The sequence below is a fragment of the Vidua macroura genome, chromosome Z (assembly GCF_024509145.1).
Source record: "Vidua macroura isolate BioBank_ID:100142 chromosome Z, ASM2450914v1, whole genome shotgun sequence".
NCBI lineage: Eukaryota > Metazoa > Chordata > Aves > Passeriformes > Viduidae > Vidua > Vidua macroura.
In genome coordinates, this window is record NC_071611.1 from 27,633,055 (window position 1) to 27,656,410 (window position 23,356).

The 23,356-nt window shown below is 40.4% G+C and overlaps 1 protein-coding gene across 2 annotated transcripts in view; it reads right to left on the reverse strand.

Moving 5' to 3' along the window:
* Positions 1 to 846: 846 nt before the first annotated feature.
* The window catches only part of DMGDH (dimethylglycine dehydrogenase), a 47,103-nt gene continuing 24,593 nt past the window's right edge, over positions 847 to 23,356 (reverse strand). The window contains exons 11-16 of one of the 2 annotated variants that reach the window (XM_054003309.1): positions 22,847 to 22,977; positions 21,134 to 21,351; positions 20,095 to 20,252; positions 18,845 to 18,904; positions 2,385 to 2,519; positions 847 to 1,600 (exon numbers count right to left, since the gene is read on the reverse strand). In XM_054003309.1, coding sequence (XP_053859284.1) covers positions 1,385 to 1,600; positions 2,385 to 2,519; positions 18,845 to 18,904; positions 20,095 to 20,252; positions 21,134 to 21,351; positions 22,847 to 22,977 — 918 coding nt within the window. In that variant the 3' untranslated portion in view covers positions 847 to 1,384. The remainder of the gene's footprint in view (positions 1,601 to 2,384; positions 2,520 to 18,844; positions 18,905 to 20,094; positions 20,253 to 21,133; positions 21,352 to 22,846; positions 22,978 to 23,356) is intronic. The other variant, XM_054003310.1, reaches the window with a different exon arrangement.

The following is a 23,356-nucleotide window of genomic DNA, read 5'->3' on the forward strand; positions in this document are numbered from 1 at the left end:
TCACTTATAAAGGTATAGCAGAGAATAATTTTTGAATGGATTTTTTCACTCAAGATAGTAGAACATGTAACCTGGCAGAGCTCATATATTTAATTTTGACCTGCTTTGTAAAAGGTATTCAAAACAGCACAATGTAATGTCAGCTTACTTTATCAAGAGTGAGTGTTCAGTACTCAAATTGTGTTTCTCCTGGTATATACTATTTATACATTTGCTTCTTTGCTGAAGATTTAGAGGCACCAACTCCCTTGAAGAAAGTGCATTTTGGACATGATTCATACATACTTTGAAAACATTTATCTATAGCTGAAAGGACATAGTTGGATTTAAGTTGCATTACTAAGTTGGAACTTTTAACATTGTTATTCAAAAGAATCGTTGAGATTATAATTGAATTCCAAATGAATGTTTTAGTAATTTAGTGTGTTCCCATCATACACACTATTCCAATGCTGCTTACTTGGGTTGCTGAATATTTAACACTCAATAAAGCTCATTTGCTGTGAATTTAATTATATTTTTTCATTGCTAATATTGCTATGTAATAATATATGGCTCATACTGTTGCTTCAATCTATAATTAACAGTAAGAAAAAACTGACCATCTTTGGTGCCTGTCTAGTGGTTCAGATTTAATACAGTAAATCTGTAATTTAAGCTTTGTTCAGAAATTGAACAATAATATACTGTTTGTTGTAGAATATTACATGTAATATGCTGGATGATTTATGTAAAATAGTGAAGAATGGGCTTCCTATAACTGTTTCATTGAGAAAAACTAGATTTTGGTCTTCTATGAGAATTTCTGCCAGGCTGACACACAGAGAAAAAATGCCCAGAGTTCAGTTTACCTTTAGTAATGCCTTTATTATTTTAATGGTTAATGGGATGTTTTTCAATTCCTTATGAAGCATTCTGTGTAGAACTAGTGACATGATTTTATGGTAAGTTTGATATTCATGTGTAAAGAAGACAGCATAAGCTACTTTACCTCAAGGGTAGGCAAAGGAGGAACTGTGAGTGTGAGGGAGGGAGAGGAATTTGCTATTGGACAGAATCAAGAGCACATTTCTCATATGGATTAACACAGATATGCCAGCCAATGTGGGAACAAGCTGAATCAATTATGTACTCATTCCCTGCCACTTTCTGCTCTCAAGTGCTCCTGGGAAGCAGAACATGGCAGCTCATCAACTCTGTTCAGTTCTCTAATGTGAACAGCGCATACAGGGAATTAGGAAGTAATGCCATTGAATTTCTCGTATATGGCAATGAAGATCTTGAGTTTAGTAACTAGAAAAAGTGAGTAGTTTAATTATCTTAATTTTATGCATATTAATGGCACTATTTCCTACTGCACAATTTGCTGTATCCTCATCTGTGTTTATATTTTGGGACTTTCACCCTTTCTCTGAAGGCGCATTCTTGTTGGTTCAGTCAGCACCAGTGGCTCCTGTATAATGGTTGCTGGATAATTTTTACCTAAAAGTTCAACTTCCAATTTCTGTCCAACTTTGCTGAGTTCCATGGGAACATATGCGAAAGCTAGACTCTGCTGAGATCCATAGCTGAAACATCCAGATGTGGTATTGCCAATAACCTGAAAAAACAAAAACCAATTGTATTTATTTTCAAGATGCAGTGGATTTTCTGGAAAAAAAAAAAAAACAAACCCAAAACCAAAACCAAACAACAACAACAAAACAAAACAAAACAAAACAAAAACAAAACAAACAAAAAAAAAAAACAAAACAAAACAAAAAAAAAAAACCAAAAAAAACCTCACACCAAACCCCAGCCAACGACCCAAACAACTAGACATCTCACATTTTGGTTTATACATGTCAGACATCAAGCAAGTTTCAAGTATGTCATACAGTTCATAATATTCTCAACAGAGAGTAACACCACCTGAAACGGTGAAGTTTTTGCTTTTTTAAAAAATACCCTGTTCTTATTATGTTCAATTAAGTTTTCACTGGAACATATACAATACATATGCGTATGTTTATTATCTATAACAATTTAACTGCTAGTGAGCATTTCAACCCATAATCTATGTTGAAGTGTGCAGCCCCAAACTTTGGTGTTGTTTAATTTCTTTTGAGTAGCAAAAGTGTTTTCTTAGAACAGCAGTGAACTTGCAGAAGAAGAGAATGGATGACAATACACTAGTCTGTTCCAACCCTAGTTTCAGTGACTTGACAGCATTTCACATATTCTCTGTATGTCTTCACTTCTTGCTTGAAGATTAGTGTGTTTATCACAGCTTCAAATTGTTCTGGGCCAGTAAAATAAAATTAATGCATTCACACTTGAAACACAAAGATTCTATTAATGGAGAATTAAGACTGATTTTTTGCAACATGAACTGTAGTCCTTGCCTTGCCATTGTGCCACACACTTTCATTTCCCTCTGGATCAACGTTATCTGTTTCCAGGGTGAGATATACCAGTTGTCGTTTGATTCCCTTTTCTTTAATCTGCTTCAGTGCTTGTTTTCCTGTAAAGTCTGCTGCCTGAAAAAATACAAGATAGGGATGATATATGTTTATTTGTGTTCTCCAATATGTTTGGAGATATAAATATTTAAATGTATCTTAATGTGTTTGCCTGTCACATGAGTATTTTGTATGAAATATAGATGAAATCAAATCTTTAGCAGATAGTAGATCTTGTATCTTGGTATTTTTATACTGGTACATTATATCTTGGTAACTTTATTCTGTATATTTATTTTCCTAGATCTCAGCCTTTAATATCCATAATTCCAATGTAGCAGAAACATATATATAGTGAGCTGTGTTAAAGACTATCTGCCCAGTTAAGGCTGTAAGCCAGAAGACTGTACATCATTTCAATGTCTATGAGAAGACATGAATTCCAATGCCCAGATCCTAAAGTCTGGGCCTTGCTCTGTGAATACGCTTCCTTTTGCAGGCATCATCTATTTATGACAGTAGCCTATCAGTATTCCACTTTGATGTCTCTGCCAGGCTTTGCACACCTGGCAGTTTACTCCATATTCTTGTTTTAACATAGGTACATTTTTTCCCCATATCTACCATTTTATGGGATAATGAAGCACGTTTTGTAAAGAATACTGCTATTGGCTGGAGTTCCCTTTTTCAGCCTGCTTAGGAAGGTACAAGCAGATTCTCATATTTCCAGAAGACTGCACAAATGTGTGACTTGTATTGGGGTAGTCATTGGCAAGTTTCAGAACCCTCAAGGGTATATAGGACAGTATTTACTGTATCTGATCACACTGAGCTGATTCTATCACAGAAACATTTAGGTAGGAAGGCTCCTCTAAGCTCATTGAGCGCAGTCTTTCACCAATCACTGCCTTATTAACTACAGCATAGCATGAAGTGTCACATCCAGTTGTTTCTTGAATATCCCCAGGGATGGTGACTCTACCACTTCCCTGGACAGTCCTTTCCAATGCTTAACAACCCTTTCCATGAAGAAATTCTTCATTATGTCCATTTTTTCTCCTATGGCATAGATCAGACAGAACAAAAGAATTATATTCAAACTAAATTGCCAAATACACACAAGCCTCCCCATGGGCAGAAACATAATAGCAGTTACAAAGTCCTTTAGCTTTCGAGCCTTTGCTTCACTAGCAGTGAAAGCCATTTTAAGGAAGTTGATCTTAGGTCTGAAGAAGGAATTATATTAATTTGACAAGTGTTTAAGGGAAAAGAAATGAAATATTGTTGAAATCTTCAAAAATACTGTTTCTGGTAATGTTCTTTAATTTCAGTAGAGAATTATTGCACTGTCAAAATTGCAAGCAACATGTATGTCGAATAGATATTATACAGTTAGTTCATGTGTTCTTGTATTTCTTGAGGTCCATATAAATCCATGGAAGAAATTATTTAAGTGATGAAGAGTTTTTGCACTATGAAAGGCTAGGATCTGTAAGCAGTTGTGAAAAACAGCTTATGAACCACTTAAGGAGCAGTTAGTCTGAAAATCAAGGTGATTCAACTGGGGATAAAGCAGATACTGCACATAAAGGTCAGAGCCTTTACCCTTGGGGGGAAAAAACCATGAAATACAGGTCAGATCAGAAATCAGAATATGAGGATTCATTTTGGAATATAATGTCAAGATGCAGCTGCAAAATATAAAGTGAAGATCTAACACCAGAGAATAACCAGCTATTAGTAGTTCCCTCTCACTTTTTTGCTACATGGTAGGTACAATTGTAAGAAATACCTACAACTAGAAATGCAAAGAAGACTGTATGTCATAGCATGGCTCACAGACTAAAATGCCTTGTATAACAAAGAAAAATAACAAGAAGTAAACATTCTACAGGGATACTTAGCACTGAATCAATTCCTTCCTATTCATGCTAGTGTAATGTCAGGTATTTAGCTACATAGAATGTAACTGTGGAACTAAATGCAAGTATTCAAATGCAATGTTATATGCCCTAGGTATGGAAACCACTAGAACAAGTAGCTAGCAGGCTTTAATATCTACCTAAGCATGGATCTTTTTTTGCCCGTTGCTTGCAGATACAAAATTAAATCCTTTCCCAATTCATTTTAACTGGGCCAAGCTTTTGGCCAACTGGAATAAACCACTACATAGCTATTATGCTAACTGAAGATGCATATGGGGGATTTAAGGTAAAGGGCTTGTTCTTTGCTAATTTCTGTTCATTGAAGGTTAAGAATATTTCAGTCTTTTTAGAATGATACCTTGGAAAAATAACCTGGATGTAACCTAGAATTCAAACTCTACAAAATACACGCCTGTCATATATATATACACATACTGCAAAACTGGGTGTATCTACACGTATAACTTGGCTACCCATGTCAATTTCACACTAACCATTATTCATTTTTGCTTTTTAAGTGTATATACATGGGATTGTTTGTTCCAATCAAAACAGAATTTGGAAGCTGATGCATTCAACCTCAGTCTGGTTATTTTTGGTAAAAATGCTTCCTCTTTCTAGGAGAAAAACAGTTCTCATACTGATTCTATTTGCTTTATCTTGTCATACAAAATATAATGCAAAAAAATAATCCTATTTAAACCAGTATAATATAACAAAACAAAAGAAAAACAGCTGCTGTTATCTACTATAACCATAATGTTACAACACTCTGGAGGCAGCCTCTATTCAGTATTTTGAAATTTTTCGTAGCTAGATGCTCTTTAATTATTTCAGGGTAACACTCCAAATGATATCTGCCTCACCAGCCTCATAAATGAAGACAATTTTTCTTCTCAGAGAGCGATTATTTGAAAAAATTCTTTTTCTGTAGCAAATCAAAACTACAAATTACACCACACAAAAATTTTTAAGGGAGGTGGCCAGTCTGCATGTATGGCACCTGCACCAATGCATCTTTCATTCAATCCACCTAAGCTCTTCTTATATGCAGTCAGCTCTAGGAAGTTGATATGATAGAAACAACTGATGAATTACTGAATTATTTTGACTAAAAATCCCTATCTAAGTGGGTGCTTATTCCTTTACATGGCCAAACAAACACACAGGGAGTCACCTAGATGTGCATTTTATGCAGATAACAAAATCTTTGCAGATTCTTTCTAACATGTTTCCTAACCTGTATAAATTTATGGAATAAGTCCTCTGTTTTCTGACCCTCTGGAACCAAATGATGTAATGATAGAATGCAGCTTCACACTGCTGAACTTCAATTTGAATTGGAGGAAATTGACAGGACTTAGGTGGAAAAGTACACTCAATAGGTTATATACATAATACATGGGGATTGAAAGGAGGGGGAGGAGGAAGAAGTACCACGCCTCATTTCAAATATCCTAATTCATCCTTTTTCCTGTTCCTGGGTTCCTTAGCCCTTCTTCAGTAAAGCCTCTGCTCTTTCTTCTTCCTTCCTCTTCCCTTTCTTGTACGGAGTAAAGCTGGCATGGAACACAATCTTATTCCAGGTTATGGAGTGAAGTCAGTGATCACTGTTGTAGTCATTTCTCTCAGAACAAAAGGGATGCAAGCTGGAGAAGTGAAGCAAGGGCAGGCAATGGCAGTCAGGAGGAGCTGCAGGAATTCTTGAAGCTCAGGCTGTTCCACACGAAGACCATGGGAACACAAGTTGGACTGAAACAACTGAGGGGCAGTTTTGGTAAATGGCCAGGGCAGAGACAAACGACTAGAAAGAGGAGGGAAAAAACTGTAAATCTAAGCCTGCTATCAAAGGAATAAAAGGATGGAGGCACATCCTTAGAGCAGCTCATTCTTGTTTCCTGAGAGATAACATCTTACACATTGTTATATTGGAGGATAGGTCAATACTCAAGGACTGGATCTTGTCATTCACTTACCTATATGAAGCTGAAGAGTGTGACAAAACTTCTATTCATAATGCATACCAAAGCAATTAAATACTCATGTGTCTAACAGGTGTAATAGTAAAAACCAGCAAATGTCAAAGTGAGAAAAAGAGGTAGCACTTGTAGCCTGAGAGATGGCAGTCACTGAGCAGGGATGGAGGAGATGAAATGCGATTAGTAATAATCAGACAAGAAAAAAGCAAGAATCAAAGGAGAAGGTTTCAAGTTGGTAGTACAAAGGAAAAAAAAAAAAAGCAAAAAAATGGGAGAAAAAAAATCCCTGGTAGAATAACCTAAGAAATAATAAGAGATTCTGGATACAGAAAAATCTGGAAAGAAGTTTGGAATTAAGAACAAAAAACCTGCCCCAGTAAATAAAGAGAGCTGAGGCAAAGAAACACTGCCTCCGAAAACAATAGCTTCTCCTAATGGAAACAGACAAAATATGAATTAAGCATTTGGATCCTGTCCTATTAGAGCACACTAGAGCAGAGGTCCAAAGGGTTTCCTTCATCTACTGCACTCCCATAGCAAGCCTCGGTGCTGTTCCCAAGTCTCTGCTTCTGCAGCAAGCGCGACCAGGAGATGGCAGTCTTGGATACAGCAACACAAGCACAAACTCACGAACAGCCAACTGTGGACTTAGAGCTCAGAAAAATCCTTCTGAAATAATTAATTTCCGTGAGCTGAAGGTTTTTCACTCAAACATCAAGTTTCATAGGGATTTCTGGTCCATTACAGTCAGGAGAAAAATAAGGCTATTTTAAGCATTCAGAGGTGATATACTATATTTTCGAGTACTCAAAAATCTGAGCAAGTGCAAATGTATGGAACAGCATTCTTGGATGTAGACCGAAAAGAACTGCAAATTTTCTTCCTTAAAGTTATTCTGTATATTTCCTGGCACAGTGACTAACATTAGGACGCTGCTGAATATTTTGTAGCAGAGTTCTTATTAATGAGATACCTAACTAACTTACTAAATGCAATTGAACAGCCAAAAGAAAGTCAACAGGTATTGAAAAAAACCCCAAACCATCCCTACCTGTACAGAATTTTGTTGCACAGTTGTGAAAGCATTTTATACTCTAAATTATAAATTGATCCTGTTAGTGACCCTCCACTTTAGTTAAATTGCAGCCCATCCTGCTCATCTGTGCAAGGAAGCAACTAACACTAACATTAATGAAACAGGGATTATCAAGCAGACTCTAGAGGAAACCACCTAGAACAGGGCCTCAGACTTAGTGACAAAATGGAAGTTGCCACAGAAACCCTGCGGAAATGGGTTTACTTATTGCCATGTTATAATTTAATACCCTGTGAAGTATTAAAGAAAGTCAGCTTCAGCTTTGAAGAGTTTTTCCTATTATTCATGACAAAAAAATTACTAGTTTGTCTGTACATGAAGATGATGTATGCACTAAACTTTCTAAACAGAGACCATCAGGATTTTACGAGGACTTTACATCTCTTCATATATATTCCCCAGATACATGAATGTCCTTTTGTAGAAATTAAAATTATTTTTGATCGTATTGCCTTCGCTGGCATCTGGCTCTTCATTAATTTTAATCTGTTTAGAAACTCTTTTCATTTTCCATGACATACCTCTCAAGATTCACTGTTTGTTCTAATTTACACAGCACTTTCCCCAGCTGGAGGCGCATGCTTAAAGGAATAATCTTTGTGAGGAGCTGAACAGACCAGAATGTCAAAAAGAAGTATTTAAGTATTTGTTGCTTGTAGTTTTTATCTCATTTACCCTTTTTTGAGGGGAATGTTTCCATAACAATAGAAACAGGTAACAAAATAGTGTTTGGCTTGTGTTGACTCACAGCAGCCTGTGAGGTCTGTGCTATGCGAAACAAAACCAGAGGCACAGAACTGGGACTCAAACTGCCAAGAAGCAGAGTAAATAATCTCACACTGCATTTCATGCTACAGTGCTTCCAGTAGCTGAATTAGCTCAGGTACCTCTGAAGTGTCAACATATAGTCACAACTGCCCTCAATTAAGTCAATAAAAAAACCATTGATTTCCTTTTTCACATTAATTCAACAAAACTGGCAGATGTTTCAGGCTGACATGCTGCATTTCTGTGGGACATTCATTCATGCCTATTTGTCTGCAATGTGAGTACCTGCTCTGGAGAACTGCTCCAACCCTGCATTTCAAACATGCAGAGTGTGCAGAGCAACTAAAGAATCAAGTGCTTCTTGCACTTTAATGTTTTTCTATTATCTGCATGGATATCTTGGCAAGCAACAGCTTTCCAGCAGCTTTCCCTGCTTATGGCTGCTTTTCTACTTATACTAAAGGAAAGGAAAAAAAAAAAAAAAGAAAACAAACAGATGTATCAAAACAAAGTGGAAATAAAAACAAGTAATAGTAACAATTTTTTATTGCCTTCCCTGCAATTCTACTAATCTCTCCTCAAGATGGGAAGGCTTTGATTTGTAAACGCAACTTAATCCTAATCTATACAATTCTGTATTTCCCTCACATGTGACACTTCCTTGTATTAAGGCAAAATTATACTACCCAATGGAGAGAACTATAACTCCACTACACGTAGGAACTGCCATTTACAATCTTGGGAGCAACCTGCCTCAATCATGCATAGGTTGAAGAACTTTATCTTCTATAGACAGGTCAACAGTGAGAGGAAAAACACTGTCCAGGGCTTGTTCTGTTATCTTCAGTGAAATTGTCTCATAAATATAAAAGCATCTTTTTATACTTAACATGTTTCTGTTATTCTTTCCTATGCAAAGTTCAAGATTTGTTTTTTATTTAGAGCTGTAACTTAAAGTTTGGGATTCTTCTTATCAGTTCTACAGCGCCTCCATATAACAGGGCAAAAATATCAAGGACCATTTATTATCTAGGTATTACCATTTCAGCTATAAAGGGAGCATAAATAATGACAGCTTGTTGCTATAACACATTGCATCACCGTCAAGATTAAATGTTTTGCAAATATTTTTTCTTCTTTAAAGAAGAAAAATATATATACCTTAGACTATATTTATATTTATATAATGTAAATTTATATACTTCAATTTACAAACTAATAATTGAAGCAAAATATTAAGTCAGAAATAGCCTGTCATTTAGGACACCTCACTTCCAATCTCTAGGACCGGATTTTTCATGTTAGAAGCTTCAGATCTGTTGTGCAGGCAACTACTGTTTGAGTTGATGGAGTAACTGATAGCAGCAGATGGCTTTAGGTCTGCACAGGACATGATTTCACCAGTTTTTGTGGAAAGGTCCTCTATTTAACAGAGTTTAGACATTTGATTTATGATTCATTTGGACCGGGAAAGAGAATTACAAACAATTTTTTGTATCTATTAGACTAAAACACAATTTGAATTGCTAAATATTAATGCAAAAAAAGTGAGGTTGCTAATTAGAGGAGACTGAACAACATATGGAACAATATATTTTCTTTTTTACTGCACAGTTAAATTCAACTAGGTCCATTCTCTAACCTTCAAATCAGGTGAAAACAAGTTATAAGCAGAGAACTGCTTCAGAAATTCCATGAGTAATTAATTATTCTTTTAACTAATGTACTAACTTAACTTATATTTAACTTATTGTTGTCAGTTGTCCCTAGCAGTTCTAAAAATATATTTTTTTTCAGTAATTGTTGTAGCAGAGTGGTAGCCAGGGAAAAAAATTCTAGATATACCTGCTTCAACAAGAATGAATAGGTAGAATATTATCACAATATGAATAGGTTTGTTCAACTTACCTTTACATAGATATATATATATATATATGTGTGTGGGGGGGGGGGGGGGGGGGAGGGGCCCCTGGGCTGCCCTGGAAGGTTACACAAGTATAAGTGAACTTATCCATCAGATGTTATGCCCTCCCTGATCTATGTCAGTCAACAGTTGGTCTACTCCCCTGTTCCAGAAAGTTCATTGTTCTTGTTACCCCTATTGGTTCTTTCTGTAAAGCCACTCCTTTTCCCTCTCTCCATTGGTTCTGTGTATGTCACCCCATCCTTGTTCCTCCCCTTAGCCTTTCCCCTATTGGTTCATTTGTACCCCGACCACTCCTACCCCTCCACTGTTATATACCCTAGCCCCGCCTTCCCTCGGGGCTCTCAGAGTCTGCTTCCCTTCCGAGTGGTTGTCTCCCTGCACCTCTCCCACATCCCTCGCCCTCTGCCTCTCCTACAATAAAACCCTCATGGAATACAGCAGCCTGAGCATCCTCCTGTTTCTCCAGTGGAGCTATCCATAACTATCTGGGCACCTGTGGATTAGCCAGCTGTGGGCCACCCTGCTGGACCAGATCTGCAGGCGCTTTACAATTGGCGCCCAAACACACTGACCACTTCCCTGGCCAGTGCAAATGTCTCCTCAAACCTTCCAGATCTGTGACCCAGATTTTCAGGACTTTAAGCGTCATTCGGAGCCAATTCCGGGAACAGTTGTGCTTCTATCTAAGAAGACCTCTGCTTCCTGACCCTGTCGACAGCCTGTAGAAGTCCAAACCTGCAGCTTCGAGGGAAGCTTTGGACCCTACAGGACCAGCTGGACTCCACCACCCTTCCAAGGCTCCCTTCCTTTCGTCTGTGTTTTATTTTTCCCTTTGCTTTGGTTGGGATTTTAATTGCTGTGGGAAATACAGGCAATCGCCTTTCCCCAGCGAGACAGGAGTTCTACTCCCAAGTTAAATCCACCCTTGTTGTGGGGAACATTTCTTTTAAGAAAAGGGAGTTAAAATCCTTTGTTAACTTTATTTTTGAGCATTTTCCCAATGTCACTAAGGAAGATGCTTCATATGTTCTGGGGAAAAGTTGGGAGATATATTTATGATTTACAAGTTGCTGGGAACTTTAAAGAGGGGCATTATTTTCCTGTTTATGATTCCATTTTTAATTTAGTTAAATCAAAAGGGGAGAGTTGGGTCCCCAGTTCCTACCCCTCATTCCTCCCTCCCCGTCCTATTCCCACTTCCCCTAAGGGTGGGTCGGGAGACAGATCCTGCCGCAAAGAGGCACAGTGTTGCTGCCGTCTCCCTGCTGCTTCCCGTCCCACTCTGTCCCTCTCTTGTACTGGGACTGGCCACCGCAGCATGAGCTCTACCCACTCCCTCGCTTCAGGAACCCCCGATCCCAGTTCTAATCCCAGTTGCAATGATAGCTTTAATGAGGAGTCAGCTACACAAAATGGCGACGGCCACAGGGCCGATTGTCAGACCCCTCAAAATGGCGCTTTCCCTCCTTCATCACTCCTTCAGGTTCCCGCCACTACATCGCCACTCCCTTCATCGTCAGGTGCTGCCCCATGTCGGGTCCCTCCCTTGCCATCGCATCGACTTCCGTGTCATTGGGACCCTCCCCTCCTGCCTCCCTGACCACACCCCTGCGTGGGCCCCTTGTGGGTGGGACAGGACTACAGGAAAGCTACGCCCCGGTGGGTGGGTCAGGCCACGCCCCCTCTCCTGCCACTTCTGGTTCCCACACCACAGGAACCGGAAGTAGGCCTGGCCGGAAGCCGGAACCTGGCCTGCCGGGTTTCCCATCACTGAGACCTGCCGATCAAGGAGAGGCTCCACGCCCTAGCCCGTCTTGCTTCATCCTCAGATGAGGATGAGGACAGTGATGACCCCCAGCCTACCACCACGTCGGGGTGGGGGGGCTGAGCCCAGATCAGGGAAGAGGCCATCCAGGATGGGGACCTGGATCTTGCCAGGGACCTGGGAGCGTTCGCGGCACCTGTGATTTTGAAAAGAGGGAAAGAACCCAAGTGGGAGCAGTTGCCATATGTAGAGGTTAAGGAATTGCGGAAAGCTGCTAAGAACTATGAATGCAACTCACCATTTTTTAAGAACGTGTTAGACCTCACGTTCTTGGGCCATACATTAGTGCAACATGATTTGAGATGCATTGCAAAGGCACTTCTCTCTCCCACGGAACTCTTCTTATGGGAGATCCATTGGAAAAAACTGTTAAAGCCACTTCTTACAAAATATGATCTCATGGAAGTGTTGGGAGAAAGGACTGAGGGACTTGAAGCCCTCACTGGAGGGGGAGTTTAATCGGCCTGAGGACCAAATATTACTTCCAAACGATTTGTTGGATGAGATCAGAGATGCTGGCAAGGCCACACTCCTTAAGATCCCTGATGGGACTACCCCGCTCCAGAACTTTGCATCTGTTGTACAAGGCCCAGAAGAGACATTTATAAAATTCATAGACAGACTGAGGGAGGCAATAGACAGGCAGATTGATAATACTGAAGCAAGAGATGAGCTTCTCTGAAAAATGGCCATGTCCAATGCTAACTTTGAAACTAAGAAGGTGCTTCAGGCATTACCTCAGGATCCTGAACCTACCATCACTCAAATGGTTGAGGCATGCTCAAAAGCTGTATCCATGGAGCACACAGTAGCACTGGCCGTAAGCAAAGGTGTAGGAGAAACCATGATCACTCTTAACAATACCAGGTGCTTCAACTGTGGCCAGTTGGGACATATACAAGCAAACTGTCCACACTGACAACCGGAACACCCGTTCCATACTAACATCCAGTTTCCAAGATCTGCCTATTGGAACCCATATCACCATCAGCAACACCGGCTGGGAAACGGGCAGCGGAGCGCAACAAGGGGCCGTGCGAGGACAGCAAGTGGCCCATCGCAGCGTCCCAGTCTTCCTACTATCCAGGAGCACCACTGCCCACCCGGTACATTTCTATGGACTGGCACAGCCACGAGGACGGGCTCCGCCTCTTCCATCGGACCTATCAAGTAGACCAAGGTCTCCGCCTAGTCCTCACCAGCTCCATCCATATCCTTTTCCCGGATGAAGATTTGGCGTGTGTTCCTGCAGGGTTCCTTCCACCACCCTACAGCCAGTAATCAACAACCGTCCTCCTCCTTGGAGACAGTCTGAATACCCCTGACAAACTGACAATCATCCCTGGGGTAGTCTGTGTGGAACCAGGTAATGAGATCACGGTTTCTGTGACCTACACTGACCCCCCATTTTCGTTGTGAAAGTGGTCACCTTTTGCTTTACTTTATATCCTGGACACACAAGACTCTGATGACAACAACGACAATCCACATGTCTTTTTTACACAGAATGTGTATAGAGAAAGACCATTAATTAAGTCTATAATTTCTTCCCAGGGAAAATCCATCTCCCTGATGATGATGGCAGACACTGGAGTGGACATCACCATCCTCCCGCAGGCAAAGTGGTCCCGTGACTGGGAGTTGATGTCCCCTTGTGGCACAATCTCTGGAGTGGGAGGAGCTGTCAATTCTCAAAGGAGCAAAAATCTGGTAAGCATAGAGGGACCCCAGGGTCAATTGGCAACCATCAGACCCTTTGTAGTCCCATCTAACATCATGCTGCTAGGCAGGGATGTTTTGTCCCAGTGGGAAGCCAAACTAGACATCCCTGACCCTAACTGGGATTTTTAGTATGGGCCACTGCAGAGCGCACCACCCCACCTTTGAACTGGAAATCAGACACGCCAGTGTGGGTGGACCAGTGGCCCCACCCGGTGGAAAAATTAAAGGCGCTCCAAGAATTAATTGCGGAGCAGGTGTGCCTGGGACATTTAATACCCTCCACCAGTCCCTGGAACACACCTGTCTTTGTGATTAAAAAACCTGGCAAAGACAGGTGGTGCGTGCTCCAAGATCTCTGTAGGGTCAATGACGTCATAGAAGACATGGGCCTCCTTCAGCCTGGCCTTCCCTCTCCCTCTATGCTTCCCAGAGATTGGCAGCTCGCAGTCATTGACATCAAGGACTGCTTCTTTAACATCCCATTATTCCCCAGAGATGCCCCTAGGTTCGCATTTTCAGTGCCCTCCATCAATCGTAGCGAACCATTTAAAAGATATCAATGGACCACTTTGCCTCAGGGAATGAAAAATTCCCCAGTGCTCTGCCAAACCTTTGTGGCACAAGTTTTGTCACCCATGAGAAAAACCTTCCCAGAAGCTGTTATTTTACATTACATGTCTCTGTGTTTGTGCTGCCACAGAGACATACTTAAAAGCAGCTCTCGCAAAGACAATTTGTGCCATCGAGTCAACAGGATTCCAAATTGCCAAAGAGAAGATCCAAATGTCATCACCGTGGAAATACCTAGGGTTCCTTATCACGGGACGGACCGTCGCGCCCCAAACCCTCACCATCAGGGAGGACCCACGAACACTGCGTGACCATCACATGGATCCGACCTCTCCTGGGACTCACCACTGAGAAGCTGGCACCCCTTTTCAATCTCCTTAGGAGAGACGGCGACCTAGCTTCTCCACGTCAGTTGACAACAGACGCACACCGACCCCTGGAGAGAGTCACGGACGCACTGAAACACCGCCAAGCACATCATGTGGCTCAGTCCCTTCCCATTGAGTTCTGCGTCCTGGGTAAGTGTCCTCACTTCCACAGTCTCTTATTCCAATGGGACACTAGTCAAAAGGACCCACTCATTATCATTGAGTGGTTGTTCCTTCCCCATCAACCCAGCAAAACAGTGTCCACCCCCACTGAGCTCATGGCTAAATTAATCACAAAGGCCCGTTTCCGCCTTCGGACCCTCGCAGGATGCAATTTGGAACAATTGGATTCATCACTGCAAACAAACGAGAATTTACAAATTGCAATTGATAGCTATCCCGGGATATCCGGGATAGCAATTGATAGCTATCCCGGACAGATTTCGATTCACTATCCAAAACATAAATTGTTCAAGGACACTTTACATTTGGCTCCAAAGACATTCAAAAGCAAAACCCCTATCAAGAACGCTCTCACGGTGTTCACTGATGGATCAGGTAAATCCCATAAATCAGTGATCACCTGGAAGGACCTGGACAGTCAGAAGTGGGAGTCTGATGTCCAGATAGTTGAGGGTTCCCCCCCAGATAGCAGAACTTGCTGCAGTCGTGAGAGCATTCAAAAAATTTCAACAACCATTCAATCTAACAATGTAATCAATGTAACAGATTCAGCTTATGTCACCAGGATAGCAGAGCGAGCAGAACATGCTCTGCTCAAAGAAATTCAGAACAAAAAATTATTTAGCTTGCTCTCAGAGTTAATTTGGCTGATCTCCCACAGGGAGCAGCCTTTCCATATTATGTATGTCCGGTCCTACACTGATTTACCAGGCTATATTGCTGAGGGCAACCGAAAGGCGGACGGACTTATTAGCCATGATAACACAAATGTCACCCGACAGACCTACTTTACTGGATATTTTCCAACAAGAACAGCTTAGCCATGCTTTTTACCACCAAAACATGCCAGCGCTCTCCCGACAATTTAAGATATTGCGAGAGCAAGCCAGAGCCATAATTTCCACCTGCCCCAATTGCCAGTCCTTTGCCTTTCCATCTGTAGCAACAGGGGTCAACCCTAGAGGACTGGGAGCTCTAGAACTCTGGCAATCTGACATCACACATTATGCGCCATTTGGACATCTAAAGTACATCCACATGTCTGTTGATGCATTCTCAGGAGCTATATTCACCTCCCTGCACACTGGGGAGAAGGCAAAAGACATCATCAAGCATTTTTATATGGCCTTCGCCTCCCTGGGCGTGCCAAAAGCGTTAAAAACTGATAATGGTCCGGGGTATAATCCAAGCAGTTTCGGGAATTCTTACAACAAGGGGCGATTGCCCACACCACCGGCATCCCACTCAATCCTACAGGCCAATCTGTAGTGGAAAGATCCCATAAAGAAATTAAGAAACTTATAGAACAGTAGCATAATCCTACCTTGTTAATGACCCCAGTTGAGAGACTGTGCAAAGCCATATATGTGTACAACTTTATGAACTGCTCTGATAGAGAGCCGAACCCCCCCATCTTAAGACACTTCTATAATAACACCAGAGCAGTCTTAAAGGAAAGGCCTCTGGTGCTCATCAGAGATCCAGAGTCAAAAAATATTCGAGGTCCATACCCATTACTAACTTGGGGAAGAGGGTATGTATGTGTCTCCACTGAGCAGGGTCCCAAGTGGATTCCTGGAAAATTCATCAAACCCTATCTGGACATCACGCCCATGGACGACACACCCCCAAACCATGCTCCTGAAACGTCTCAGCCAACTCAGCCAGACACCTTGGTCGCGTGGAGACGACGCAAGAGAAAGAAAACTGCACCACCTGATCTCATTGCCTGCGTGCTGATCACCCAGCGATACTTACCAATCATTAGAGATGCAATTCTTGCTACCCCTTCCCCTCCGACTTATCCTCCTTTTCCCTCTTACCACTTCCCTCGACCTTCTACCCTTTATCCCTAGCCCACAGTTTTAATTTATTTTATAATCTTTAATAAAGGGGGGGAGAAAGGAGGGAAGGAAATTAAAAACACTTCCATTAATACATGTTTTGTTTTATTGTTATACCAGAACCACTGAAACAACAAACACCCAGATGGCACCAGTCAAGACACCCCACAGCTGTCTGATTGTTGTGACCATAATTACCATTGTTGTATGGCTTCAAGTGGCAAGGAGCTGAATTGTCCCACAGCCCAAAGAAAATGTGTGGGCCACGCTGGCGAAATCCATCAGACAAGACCACTTCTGTATGGCCATGGGCAATATAGACAACCCATTGTCTACGTGTCTGGTGGGAGTCCCCCTGTCCAAAAATGATTATCCCTATGCAGGGATGAAACGCAACCCAGCGGGCTCCTGGCTTGGGTGGGTGAGGACCCTTCCGCATGCACCACAGGAACCCCAGGAATTGGAGCTACTGGGGTCCACAAGAGCCTATTTTTGCATTTGATTTTATTATAAGGCACCACAGGCAAACCATTGAGACACCCTCAGAGATATATCTCTAATTGACAAAAGGTATAATGATGACTGGTGCAATTATACAAGCATCATATGGTCCAAGTCCTACCCATATCCAAAGGAGCTCCCCAGGGGAGTATTTCTGATCTGCGGGGACAGAGTATGGGCTGGGATCCCCTCCAAGACCAAAGGGGGTTCCTGTAGCCTTGGCAAACTTACCACGTTGACACCCAACAAGACCCAAATTTTAGATTGGAAGAAAGAAAGTCAATTGGCTCGCCAAAAACGATCCTATGGTGAATCCAATCCAAATGCAACTCAGAAATTTATGACTGGGGCAAGAGCAAGAGGGTTGCTGCATCCATCTTTCTACCATGGTATGTGGCAGCAAAGGCCCTCAGTGAGATTTCTCACCTGGGGTGTTGGCTAAGTAAGTAGGCCAACGCAACGTCCGCCGCCCCGTCAGACCTGCTGGCGGATGAAGAAATCACCAGACATGCCACGCTGCAAAATAGAGCAGCAATAGACTTCTTACTGCTCGCCCATGGCCACAGTTGTGAGGATTTCGAAGGGATGTGCTGCTTCAACCTGTCATCAAGAAGCACATCCATCCAAGCAAACATCCAGCAGATCCAAGCACAAGTTAAAGATCTCAAAACAGAGACCCGGGCTGTGGACACGGTGAATAGACTGCTCACGCAATGGGGTGTCCCTGGGTGGGTGGTTCCGATCTTAAAAGGACTATGTTGGATTTTGATTATAATTTTTATTATTTCCCTTGCTTTAACCATCTTTAAGAAGACTTTAGTTAAAACTTTAGGGAATGTTTATTTAATTAACAGAAAAGGGGGAGATGTGGGAGGGACCCCTGGGCTGCCCTGGAAGGTTACACAAGTATAAGTGAACTTATCCATCAGATGTTATGCCCTCCCTGCTCTATGTCAGCCAACAGTTGGTCTACTCCCCTGTTCCAGAAAGTTCATTGCTCTTGTTACCCCTATTGGTTCTTTCTGTAAAGCCACTCCTTTTCCCTCTCTCCATTGGTTCTGTGTATGTCACCCCATCCTTGTTCCTCCCCTTAGCCTTTCCCCTATTGGTTCATTTGTACCCCGACCACTCCTACCCCTCCACTGTTATATACCCTAGCCCCGCCTTCCCTCGGGGCTCTCAGAGTCTGCTTCCCTTCCGAGTGGTTGTCTCCCTGCACCTCTCCCACCTCCCTCACCCTCTGCCTCTCCTACAATAAAACCCTCATGGAATACAGCAGCCTGAGCATCCTCCTGTTTCTCCAGTGGAGCTATCCATAACTATCTGGGCACCTGTGGATTAGCCAGCTGTAGGCCACCCTGCTGGACCAGATCTGCAGGTGCTTTACATACACACTATATGGTTACAAAAGTACATGACTAAAATTTCTCTCTGAAAATAAATTACAAAGAGTTATTTTTCACATAGACAACATATAGCATTTGGAAATTGCTCATCTAATGTATAATTTTGATAGCAATGAATGTGGGGAATATTTTTTTAAACAAATTGCTACTTATAAAGTAATTATAATTGTAGTTGTATCGTTTATTTACTAAATCTATTTTATTTTTCAGCTAATGGAATTTTTCATGTTCAAACACTTAAGGAATAATCTTGGAAATAATAAAACACTTTGAAAATAGTAAGACATACCTTGTTTAGCTTTACAAAATACTCCAGTCCAGCTTCCAAGGGATTAGTGTCACAGTTCATCTGTTAAATGATATAAATTCACCATCCATACATTATGGACCATCATAACTTTTGGATTAGGCATTATTCATTCTACACATCTTTCAATTTACTCCTGAGGAAAAATCTTCCACACTGTGCATGCACAGCTTCTGTCTGAATACACTGCAAGCTTCCAACATGGGATTCAGAAAAGGTATCAACACACCTAATATGACATATAGATGTGTAAACCGGTCATCTAAGTTTCCATATGCAAAGTAAACACTTTGCAAAGTAAGAAATAGGATTTTTCATCAAAGCAGAATGGAACTTCATAACTGAGGTATGCACATCATTTGCAACACAGCAGAGTGGCTTAGCCAGAGAGGAAAATAAATCGCAAAGCCAATTTCATTCACCGCCTTCCCACTAGGTGGAGGGGGAATAATTTCTTAGGCAGCACTTGAAGAAAGGATGAAAATAACTAACACAGGGCAAACCAAAAGGACCCCTAAATTCCCATAGTTTCAACCTCTTAGTTCTTTCATTTCCAAAGGAAAAATGCAAGGTAAAATGAAATTCCCCCCAAATTCTCTAGGCCCTTTGAGTAGTTCTTTGTTATGAGTGAGCAAATTCTGCAGGAACAGAATGGAGAAAATAAGTTCCAAATACATTATGAAGAAAAGAAAAAAAAAGCCTTTCTTTTGTCTCTAGTTGTTAGAGAAATAAAACACTTTGAGTACCTGTCAGCCAAACCTTTGATTTTAAAACACTGGAGCTCAGCAAAACCCTCATAATTTTGTTATACACAAGAGGAAAACCATCCATTAATCAAAATAAGTGTTTCTTTGCCAGCAGTTCAATGGAGTATACCAGTTGTTTCTATTTTAAAAATCACCAGTAAGAAAGTAGCTTTTCCTGCTTGAGGAAAATTTTCTTTTCACACTAAACAGAGAAAATGGTACAAATAACAGCTGTGCAAATTATGACTAAAAACTGCATAGTCATAACAAAATAAAAAAAATAAAATAAAAAAGCCCCACCAACACAACACCTCTTACCCTCTTACCCAACACACATACACACAGACACACACACACACACACACACAAAAAAAAAAAAAAAACAAACAAAAAAAAAAGAAAAAAAAAAAAAACACATTAAAAAAAAAGAAACTCAAACAAACCCAAACTTCCAGAAAAAATAATAAAGAAGTTATATTTCCTGACCTCTGCTCCCCAGGCTCGGAAACCCTTTTCCAGCCTCAAAGCATTTAGAGCATATGTTCCAAAGTTATCAATTCCCTCTTTTTGGCCAGCTTCCATGATTGCACTGTAAAGAGGTACAGAATCTTCTTTTCTATGGTAGAGCTCCCAGCCCAATTCACCTGTAACACAAAAAAGATTAATGTTTTAATCAGCTCAGTTAAATGATCCTAATAAATATATTCCTGTCCTTGGTCAAAAGTAAAGATCAATGCAGTAAGTGTTCATTCATACTCTAGGGTCAGTTCTATCATATAGTAAGTCTAATTCCCAGCAAGAACTACCAGAGGATTTGTGCCCTACATCTTAAGCAGTGGTACTATTATTCAAATTTGAACAGTTAACTGAAAACTGTGGGTAAAAAAACTATCAAAATAACTCATAAGGAAAGGTCATGTAACAAAGTCACAAGGATAAATTAAGGACATTTTAAACAGATGATGACTTGGCAAGTGAACAGCAAATGTAACTGAGTGTAAATAAGAATGTGTGTATTTAGCATATTTAGGACAAGAGAAAGAGAATATGAATTGCAAGGACTCCAGCTGCTTCAGAAAGCTCTCAATTCAATCTATTACACTCAAAATTGATGTAAAAAGGGGAAAAAAAGTAACCAGGAAAGCCAAATACTAAGCACTACAGTGTTACATTTTCAAGGCACATTACAAACACTAATATACGGTAATCCAAAAACAATTCTTGACGTTGGTTTTGCAGCAAATACCAAAGAGGTTATCAGAACTGGCCTTTTGTTCTGCAAAATAAATATTTACACTACAGGGTGTTTCTAGAGAAAAAGGTTTTGGAAAACTCAGCACAGACCCTGACCATATCACATCTGAAAGTCAATGTACCGTGATGCCTCCCACACTTACGTGTAAGATGCAGCAAACCTAGTTCTCATGAATACATGATGAGACTTAGTTTTCAACATTATTTTAGTGACATTTATTATTTTATTCATTGTCTCTTTCCTTAAGTGTATGTTTTTTCCATTGCTTACCTGTGTAAGATATCCTAATGGCAGTAACAGCAATATTGGAAAGTTTCAGATGTCTACACTGGAGAAACTTAAATGAAGCATCACTTAGGTCTTCATTTGTCAATTTCTGGAGGACCTGTCGTGCATATGGACCTGCTACACTAAGTACTCCCATCTCATCTGTCTTGTTTTCTATTTCAACCTTGTATCCACCTCTTGTTATTTTCTCTTCTATCCATCTGCATATAAAACATAACACTGATGTTACACTTCCTACAAAAAAACCTGAATTTTGTAAGACTTTATTAGGTGTTATTTTTTATTAGCGTTCATTTCCCCAGCAGCTCCCAGTCCTCTACTCTCAAAACTATGTGCCACATTAGACAGACAAATCCATCGTTGATGTTAAACAGAGTTTTCTGGTGAGACATTGATAGAGGATCACAGGCATCTGAGATACAGCCAGGAAAGAAGAGCATTTAAATGGGTAGAACAGTATTTTTAAGATACAAGAAAGAGGTGACCTCCTACAATGACAACAGATTTGGGCTTGGATCCAGAAGTGTTAATAAAATGTTAACATACAGGAAGAGTAAGGAATAAACACTATGAACATAAGAAATCTCTAAATAAATGTCTGTGACAACAGAAACATACAAGTAGGTTTGTTACTTCCTGAATACAGCATTCAAAGTATTGGCAGGAAATTCAGTTTGGATTTAATCAAAAACAACAGCTGCAAATTACCTTTCAGGAAGCTCAGAAAATAAATAAAATGGTTATATTTTAAAATCTTATGGAATTTTGAAGTAGTATTGTAAGATCTCAGGCCTAAGCGAATACCAAACAGGACTGCAGAAAATCTGTAGAATTAAATACATTAGATCTGACTCTGCCTTTGGTTTCTGAATGTGTCAATGCTCCTACCGATTCCTGTGGGGTTGTTATGAAACAGTACATTATTCTTTGCCTGTTAGGGTAGTGAATTTCAATCTTTAATGTGTTGGTTCATTTTGATTAACTCACTTGCCAGCAACCTCCAGTAAGAAGAGCACTAGAAATCTCAATTCCAATGCTCATCTATGAGAAGTAATTTAGTGAAGTCATCCTGCAACTGCTTGCTCTCTTCTCTTCTCTTCTCTTCTCTTCTCTTCTCTTCTCTTCTCTTCTCTTCTCTTCTCTTCTCTTCTCTTCTCTTCTCTTCTCTCCTCTCCTCTCCTCTCCTCTCCTCTCCTCTCCTCTCCTCTCCTCTCCTCCTCTTTATGAAAAAAGCCCAAAGCATAAGACACTACCACACATCAAGAAGACTACACTGCCTATCTGTTTGGGCCAGGTCAGTGCCCCTGGGGTCATCCCGGTCAAGAGCCAATTTTCTTTTTTGCGTAAGAGAACACACTAGAAAGGAACAGCCATGCTGTGTTACATCATGCAATGCCAAAGACAAATGGGATCAACAACAAAACAAGAACTACCTCCAATAAAGTCTATTACATAACTGTTAGCAAGTTCTCCATCTTTTTACATCAGCAATAATCCAATAGCCAACTAATTATACTTCAGAATTCAAGTCAATCAAGTTTCTAAGAAACTAAAATCAATAATAAGTAGAATTCTCGTGAACTTTGTTAAAAGTGTGTTGAGTAATAATTGAGAATTTGGAACTTAGTAAAAAATTTTCTGTACTAATGTGACTGTATAGCACTATATACTTACTGCATTAAAAAATACACTAACCTCAGATCATGGAGTTCTGACCCTGACCCAGTCACAAGCATGAATTCTCCAGGAAACAGTTGAGAGACAGTTAGCTCAGCATAAACTTTTCCTCTTGGTGTTAACATATGGCTTATATTTGTGGAACCCACCTACAGAGTAAAATTTGTGATTATTAAGAATGTGAAATAAAACCTTTGAATTCTTAAACATCCTTAAACATATGGCTATTTGTCTTCATTTGAGAAACAATTTTTTAATGTTTGCTCTGCTGTGCTGTAATAGGAGTGGAGAGATACACAGCTGGCCAATCTCAAGCTTTAGAATAGAAACTTCACTTTTTCCTTTATAGAAAAAAAGGAAATTTTTAAAATAAGATAAATCAAGACCTTTTTAAATATTTCCTAATTATGGCATTCTTAAGCTACATTTATTTCCATCTAAATAAAAAATTCTCCATGTAATTGACATGAATATTCTTTTTCAATCCTGTGAATCATGTTTTAGGTCCCCAGAGAATAACATATGCTT